Raw genomic sequence first — 8,975 nt, 5'->3', positions numbered from 1 at the left:
AAGTTCGAAATGCTTTAAAGTGAACGGATCAACAGACCGGCTTGTCCAAATTAATACACAAATAGACGGAGAGAAAAACCCTTAGCGGATACAAATACTTTACCAGCAACAAAAATATGCGTAAACATATATATTGAAAGAAAAATATTGTTCGGTGCAAAAGCTAAATCAAAACAAACCGTCTTCAAAATACAGAAAACGTAAAAAAAGGGGACGGATCCTCCTCAACATTTACTACAAATTAATCTACTTTTTTCGGCTCTTCAGCTGGAACGTCCTTCGACGGAGCAGACTCTCCTTCGCCCTGAACAGCATCTTCACCAAACAGGTCTTCCGTGTTTTCTGAAGCGACGGGCAGAGCGGATGTCTGATCTTGGTCATTGACGGTTATCATGGACACGTCAAGATCCGGGTAGGTCTTCTTTATCTGACGGAGGGCATCGTCAAAGCCTTGAAGGAACGAACCCCCCAGCTCCTTCAATAAATCCAAAGAGTTGCGATACTCGGTGACGGCATCCTCTCCGGCTTGACGGAGTTTCTTCTTTAACTCTTTCACCTCCTCGTCTTTACCCTTCAAGGCCTTCCCAGCTTCTTCCGTCCTCTGTTCGAACTCTTTTCTGGTCTGCTCAGACAGTTCAAACTTCTGCTCCATTGTGGACTTCCACTTGTACAGTTGACTAAGCTCCTCCTCCGTCCGCCCAGCCTTTGTCCGTATACGTTCAAGAGCCGCTTCACGGTTGAGGCAGCGATCCATCAAGCCCTTCATCATGACCAAGGACTGAAATTGACAAAGTTAAAGTGTTAAATAGAAAACAAAGAAGTGGACGGGCATACACTGACAAAAAAAAGGGTACCTGCCCAACGGCGAATAAACCCGTCTCCCCCATTGCTTCCGTCGAATGATTCCCCAGATCCTCGTAGTCCTCTGCCGAAATTATTGACTTGAGTTTCTCCAAGGCATACTTCGAATCGTCACGGAGAAGGGAAGGAGGTTTCTCCTCGTTGACGGGAGGGGCACGCATTAGGCCCTTGCCGGTTCCATGTTTGGCTTGGGTGACGGTCTTAACGCCCTCAGCCATCAAGCCCACCACGGGCTCCAATGAAACTTTCGGTTGCTTGTATGGACGGTCAGACTTTGGCGGCTGCTTCCTCTTAGCCGACGACCCCGGCACCTTAGGAATGACAACTTCACCCGTCTTCTTTTGCTCGACGGCTAGTGATTTTATCATTGCCCTTCTCTTAGCGTCGTCCATTTCTACAAATACAGGACGGATTAAGATCATCCTTCATTAAATGCTAAATTCAAGAGTAAGAGTTGACGGACTTACGTTTGTGTATTCTTTCGTCGTATGCAAGGGCCTCGCGAGTGGGTTCTGGACCGTCACAATACCAATGTATTGTTCTTGGGTTCACTAACTTGGCCCAAGTCCTTTCCTCCGGCTTAGTTTTCCTGCAAATCTCTTCAAGGAAACTGAATTCCTCAAGGCTAACTTGCGGGCGCCGTCTACCTACAGAGAAAGACGGTCAGAATATACACATAGACGGATATGAAAAACAGAAGCAAGCTAGGACGGGTGCATACGCAGTTGATTTATCACCGCCCAGGTTGTGTCAACGGGTAGGTACTCCGTCTCCCCTGGATGGTTCATCCATCTGTTACCCTCCAGGAAGAAGTAGCGACTCTTCCAGTCTCTATTTGAGTCTGGGGTCTCAAAGATCACCTTCAACAAGGGGCTCCGACTAGCAAAACTATACATCCCCCTTGACCCAGAAATCTCGTCTGGACGGTAGCAGTGAAGAAATTCACGGACCGTCAGTCTCCTCTCTCCGTCCGACCATGCACCATAGAGAATCTCCATGGCTATGAAGACTCTCCAGGCGTTAGGAGATATCTGTGTGACGGACAACCCTAGGTAGTGCAAAAGTTCCCTATGAAGTGTTGAGAGCGGGAACCGAAGTCCTGCCTTCAACGCCTGCTCATATATTCCAACACCGTCTACCCCTTCATAGTAACACTTCTCTGACACATAAGGAAGACGGATGGAAATGTAGTCCGGTATTTGGAAGTTTGTTCTAAATGTGCTGAAATGTTTCTCCCTGATGACGGATGTGAACTTATGGAATGTCCACTCCGGCAACATGATGAACTTCCTCAGTCCATCAGCACCTACAACGGACTCCAGTGCCTGATTCCCATCGTCATCAGAACCCTCTATTTCAACTATCTCCACATCCTCATCTGTAGAGGACGAAGAGGAGGACGACGGACTCCTATCTTCGCCGGGGCTCTCTTGGTCTTCATGACCGGACGGGTATACATTCTCGTATTCCGCCCCGTCACGAACCACCGACTGGTTACTTGACGCACTAGACATTTCCTACAATTGACGATAAAACCTAAGACTGACGGGTTTGAAATCATTGACGGGTATAGTAAGCCTAAGAACAATGCATGGACGGAAATGTAACTTGATTATGTATTTAAACAAATACTTACCACACTTGGCGGATTAGAGGTGACGGTTGTTACAATCGGTATATTCTCGTCCACGACGGAGTGCTCTGACAAGGTTGACGGCTTCGTTCTGACAGTCTATTTCTTGTTAAAATGGTGAAAATGGGAGTGAGGCGCCTTATATATATATAGGAGATGCACGGAAGACGAAGCGACGCCTCGATCCTATACAACGGCCACTCAGAGATTGACACGTGGCATTCTCAATCAATGTTGACAACCTGTCAGGTTACATCAACAAAATTGTACTCTTCACAGGAGACCGTCATCTTATATTGCATGAACCCGTCGATCAAATTATTCTTTCTTTTTCTCACGGATATGTTTCCGTCACATAAATACCCGTCATGCCCCTACGATAGGATCGTCACCCCATTGATCCTTTGGCCCAAAAAAAAAAAAAAAAAAAAAAAAAAAAAAAAAAAAAACAGACGGATCATTGGGGTGAAGGGGGCAACTGAAGATGATAAAATATAGCCTGTTGGGCCTACCTTAATGGGCCTGACGGATCAGGGCTGTTGGAGTTGTGTAAAGATGGTCCCACGCGCTGTGAAAGCCCATCGCCGACAGACTCGGTAGGGGCCCATGATCCGGAATCTCTATCGCCTATAAAAGCCCTAAGATCCAGAAGGGGAAATCCTGGCCCACTACGTTTTGGAAAATTGGTATCAGAGTCCCACATTGGAAAGATCTGGAAATCTAGAAGAGAAGCCTACTCCCCACCACTACAGTCCCACATTGGAAAGATCTAGAGGTAAAGAGCCCTCTCTCCACCACTATAAAAGGGCCGACATTCTCGCAAATCGAGGTAAGATAAAAATTGACCCCTCTCTAACGCCAAAAAGGACGAATTCTGACTTGACCGTCGGAGAGTTTTAGGCCGGCCCCACACCGGTGCTCTCTAAAGGTTTTCTCTCGATCGTTTTTGCTGTGCAGGTTCGCTCAGAGTCGCGAGTACGGTGTGACCCATTGGTGACAGATTTCTAACATCATCATGGTTTAAAGGATATATCATTGAACAAAACTTTGAATCTTATACATATCGTCTATTATCTATCTTCTGGTGTTTATCTTCTTAGCAGACTTTGAATTATTTCCAACTCCATCCTCTTTATCTGCTTGTGGCTGTTTCAAACTCTATCTTATCACCTCCTTTATTTTTTAATTTGCTTGTGACTGCTTGTGTAATCCATACACGACAAGTTGGTTAACACTTATAAAAATCCTATTTTATTGTTTTTGAAATCGCAAATGTAAAACAAAAGTTTTAGAGCAAAATAAATATAATTTCAGAACAGCCTATTGAATTGCAAATAAAGTTTCTTGTTTGTTCTGTCCTTCTAAGCTTGTTTTTTAAAGCGCATAAAGGACACCAACAGGTCTTTGAAGTTTTTGAAACGCAAAAAATAGTAGAGAGAGAAAAAAAGGGGGGCAGTACCTATGGAATCGCAGAGATCTAGGAGGGGAGAGAAAAATCCTTAAGAAGAGAGAGCAGCAACTGAGAGGAAAGAAAGTCCGTACCTGTAGAAATAGGAAATATCTAGTAGTAGGAGATTAAAAGTTTTGAGAGAAGGGACATAAAATATTTCAAAAGGGACGGAGATAGAAAATTTTTGAGAGGGAGATGAAAATTTTGGAGAAGCGGGTAAGAGGGGATATTTTGGGAATTTTGTTAATTGAGCGTGTCATTAAGTGAAGGAATAGGAATTTAGGCCTTTTAATAAGGAATGACTATTCCTCATTTTAAGGAATAACTATTCATAAGGAATAATTATTTCTTGTAATAAAAACTTTACCAAACAACCGTATAACTAAACCATAGGATTAGTTATTACATTACAGTGTCTATTACAATCTACTAAACGTGCCCTTAGTGAATTGCTTTGTTGCAGATGGATGAATTCATTTGAAAAAAAGGACATGGTTAAGTACAATCACGTGATTGTCCCCAACTTTTTTTGCTCTACTTTTTCTTATATATATGTCAATTTTGTGCTTTGTTGCTGTCCTATATGTGCTTGTTAATGCAGTTGCCAAATTCTAAGAAGTTGGCATAAAGGTCCAATTTTCTAAATGGATGCGCCAATCAAAATGGATAGAGTATTTATTAGTATTTGTTGATAGTTCCTCCAGCAGCGTTGGTTTCAGCTGGAAGTCAGAGTACAGGATTTAATAGGTTGTTATCAAGTTATAAACCAGTATAATACATGCTATGTTCTTTATGCAGCGAAACTATAGATATCTAGTCTACCACATGGTGACATTACAATGAGGAGGTTTAATTGCAGGCAAATAAATTTATGCAATTTCCAAATGCAGATTAAATTTGAATGTATAATAATCATGTGCAGCAGGCAAATTCGATTATGGTTAAGATAATTTTTTTTTTTTTTTTTTTGAGCAGATGGTTAACCATCTAATTAAGGCTACGTTTGGATAGGGCGTTTGCATCTGCGTTTTCCCTTTTTTTTTTTTTTTTTTTTTTTTCACGCGTTTTTGAGCTTTTTGAGTGCTGCGGTTATTGTTCATGTACTGTTCAATGAACAGTATCTGCAAATTTTGACTTTTCCAATTTGTTTCAACCAATCACAGCATATCGTGTACTGTTCACGGACTCACAAATTTCACTTTTCAGCAACTTTTTCATTAAAAATGGGTCCCACGATACTATTCACACATTTAAAAATTATTTTGCTATAGTGTTTTTCAGTTTTCAGCTATATCCAAACGGACCCTAAATGGAAATAAAATTAATCCTATAAATATTAATCGGTATCAATAAAAAATAAATATACAATTATCTAATGATAAAATTGTCATACAAAATCCATATATAATATCTAAAAGTTGAAACCTAACATATATTATTATTACACTCCTTGCATTTTAGTCTATTTGGTCAAATTCGGTCCACTTCACTCCATTCGGGCTACTTCACTCCATTTAGTTCACTTCGGTCTATATCAGTCCATTTCGGTTTACTTCGATCCAATTTGGTCCATTCAGTTTATTTCGATTCTTTCAGTTCACTTTGGTATAATAACAAATGAGTATATTCGGTTTGATTAATTTTAATGAAAATTTAAATATTACTATAAATGTCTAATTTTTTTTTTTAAAAATGTTGTTTGGCTCATTAATATTGAAAACAACAACTATTTGACATGCTAGTTGTGTTTTCAACCAAATTTCTTTCTATTCAGTATTCACAATATCATAATCACATAATTAGGTTTGTTCAGTATTCGCAATATCATAATCACATAATTAGGTGGATGTGAACGATAACTGTTAAAGTTTTTATTCAAAAAGTACAACAATTAAGTACAAATAAGATTTGTACAATCACCAACCCAAAAGTGGGGCATATTGGATTTGCTTTATAATGAACCAATCCCCCATTACCATGTGTTCAAGGCATAGCAAGCATATAGCCATTAGTTGTGATCCATATGTCCAAAATAGTGGGTGAAAATGATAGCAAGATCAGTCATGGACCATTACAGTTGCATGCTACAGGTTTTAGGAAGGCCAACTAGTTGAGGAAGCATTATTGCATGTAGCACAAGCACACTTATCAAAGAAGCACCAAATGCATGTGGTCCCATTTTGTCAAGGGAAGGCAACACCTTACTCATTAGAAAAATGATAAAGAACTCAATGAAAAGGAGGTAGATACAAGAGACACTTTTTAACACTAGGTGGAAGCTCTTTTCCCACCTCTTCTTTCTCTTTTTCTCCATTATAACACAATACATTCGTTGTAACCATTTTCAGAAAATAGTGGAATATTCAACTAGCTTGTGCCCATGGTTTTCTCTCTCTCCTAACATAGAAGGTTTCGACGTTAAAAATAGTATATTTTTCTCACAACATTTCTATCAAGTTCTTGATTTTCTAACAAACACAAAGACACCATTTTTGATAGGATAATCTCCAAAATCTAAACTTGCACGAACCAAATTTGATAATAATTGTTCCAAATCAAGATTTTATTTTTTTAAATCAATCACACTTTAATACTTTCTATATCTATTATTTCACTCTTTTCAATTTTTTTTTTAAGAGAAGTAAAATTCATACTCGAAACCCAACCTGAGATTCGATTACCCGACCCAATCATAGATCCAAATCTGTGAGTTAGGTTTGTTTCATAACTAATAAGACTCGAGTCAATTACGGGTGGCTATGAACCCGGTCCAACTTGACCAAATCTTAGTTTTAGTTTCTTCCAATATCCTAATGGTATTACTATCATTAAACGTATACTTCTTTGCAAAAAGTCATCAATTTCATATATATATATATATATATATATATTAACAACTTTAGCCTTAGGGTGAGTTTGGTTCAGCTTTTTGAAAAAGTGCATAATGAAAAAGTTGAGTTTTCAAAAAGTGCATAATGAAAAAGTGTTTTTTCAAAAAGCTGAGTGTTTAGTAAAAGCTGTTAAAAAGTGCTTTTTGAAAAAGCTGAATGTTTGGCTAGCACTTATAAAAGTAGCAGTTTGAAATGTAAATTACCAAAAATGACAATGTATATATAAGAGAGTTTATTTCATACTTAAATCAATATTGTGAAATTATTTTTTTCACCAATATTAGCTAATAATAACCTACCACTTAAAATTTATTGTGAAAATATTGTGATAAAAATTGATACTGATTTTAATTTTAACATGCTATTAAAATTATATTTTTCTCTTTCTAAAAAAATTATTTTTTTCTCACCAATATTAGCTAATAATAACCTACCACTTAAGATTTATTGTAAAAATATTGTGAAAATATTGTGATAAAAATTAATACTAATTTTAATTTTAACATACTATTAAAATTATTTTTTTCTCTTTCTAAAAAAATTATTTTTTTTCACCAATATTAACTAATAATAACCGACCTCTTAAAATTTATTGTGAAAAAATTATGAAAAAATTGTGATAATATTTCATTATTTTTTTTTCCTTTTTTTTTTTCCACTCTTTTTTTATCCTCCACACGGCATTTCTTTCTTCTCCTTTTTTTTTCCTTTTTTTTCCCACTAAATTTCTCCTCCACACACATACCCATTCTGTTTTCCTTTTTAATCCTTCTTTTCCTCCTTTCTTTATTCCTTCCCTGCCATTCCTCCAACGCCATTCCTCCAAACACCATAACGTTCTCCTTCTTCGTCTCTTCTTTTTTTTTTTTTTTTTTTTTTTTTTTTTTTCCTTTCTTCCTTTTTCAATCCTTCTTTCCTCCTTTCTTTATTCCTTCCTTGCCATTTCTCCAAACACCAGAACATCTTCTTCGTCTCTTTTTTTTTTTCTTTTTCTTTCTTCCTTTTTTAATACTTCTTTCCTCCTTTCTTTATTCCTTCCCTGCCATTTCTCCAAAACATTCTCCTTCTTCGTCTCTTTTTTTTTTTTTTTTTTTTTTTCCTTTCTCCCTTTTCTCTTAGCACTTCGTTTGTTGGTTCTTGGCAGAATCGATAGCATTCCTACTCAGGTTCTGGCGACGTAGAATCCATCGGAGTGCGCGACGAAGATGAGGCGGTGGAGTTCGGAGACGGTGAGTGGCTGAGAGGGAAGGGCTTGGAGATCGAAAATGGGGTCGGAGTCAGAGTCATCCGGGTTTGATTGGGTGGTGTTCGCCTATTTGATCGAACCCAGAGCTCGGTGTTTTTGACGCTTCGACTTCGATTTTGTCCTGTAATTCTCTATGCTATATTCTGATTTTTTTTTTTTTTTTTTTGCATTTTGAGGAATCCTAATTTGCAAGGGATTGATTTTTTTTTTTCCTTAGCTGATTTGGGAATTTGTTATAGATTTTTTTTGTGTTTGGATTTGGAAATTTGTTGGGAGAGCATAGAGATGATTTGGGAATTTGTTATAGATTTTTTTGTGTTTGGATATGGAAATTTGTTGGGAGAGCAGAGAGATGAGATGAGAGCTGATGATTTATCAAGGGTAATTTGGTTATTTTTGGAAGAGCCCAACGAATCAATTTGAAAACGCGCATGAGCTTTTTATTTATGGACCTCCAGAGCTCCATAAACTCAAACGCACGATTCTTCACAAATCTAAAACGCAACTTTTTTCAAAAAGTTGCGTTTATTACTTACCAAATACTATTTTTGGGCTGGCTTTTTTGAAAACGCGCGTTTTGGGCTTCAAACGTTGAAACAAACGGACACTTAATTGAATTGGTTTCTTTGTACTAATATCATTATGATCATGCCAAAATTATGCAATATTAACCATGTTATTGGCAAGGTAAATGTTTTCCATGCAAAATATGCTTACATTTTTATAAATATTTTTCATGTGTATAATATTTTAAATATAAAATTAAGTGTTAAAAACATGTAAATTCTAAATGGTGTTATTTCTATTAAATACTTCAATTTAGTTTCAAAAAAATTCTTTTTATATCTCGCTCAAAATCACAATCCACAAAAATAGAGTTAGTTTATGGCTAAT

The 8,975-nt window shown here is 37.5% G+C and overlaps 1 protein-coding gene across 1 annotated transcript; it reads right to left on the bottom strand.

Moving 5' to 3' along the window:
• Positions 1–241: 241 nt before the first annotated feature.
• On the bottom strand, positions 242–2,141 carry LOC115951979. The gene is made up of 4 exons (XM_031069087.1): positions 1,722–2,141; positions 1,418–1,508; positions 855–1,255; positions 242–778 (listed from the first exon to the last, which is right to left on the bottom strand). The coding sequence occupies exons 1-4, from the start codon at positions 2,139–2,141 to the stop codon at positions 242–244; spliced, it is 1,449 nt and encodes a 482-aa protein (XP_030924947.1).
• Between the last annotated feature and the right edge of the window lie 6,834 nt (positions 2,142–8,975).

The sequence above is a fragment of the Quercus lobata genome, chromosome 7, assembly GCF_001633185.2.
Source record: "Quercus lobata isolate SW786 chromosome 7, ValleyOak3.0 Primary Assembly, whole genome shotgun sequence".
Classification (NCBI taxonomy): Eukaryota; Viridiplantae; Streptophyta; class Magnoliopsida; order Fagales; family Fagaceae; genus Quercus; species Quercus lobata.
This window is presented reverse-complemented; position numbering and strand designations above follow the sequence as displayed.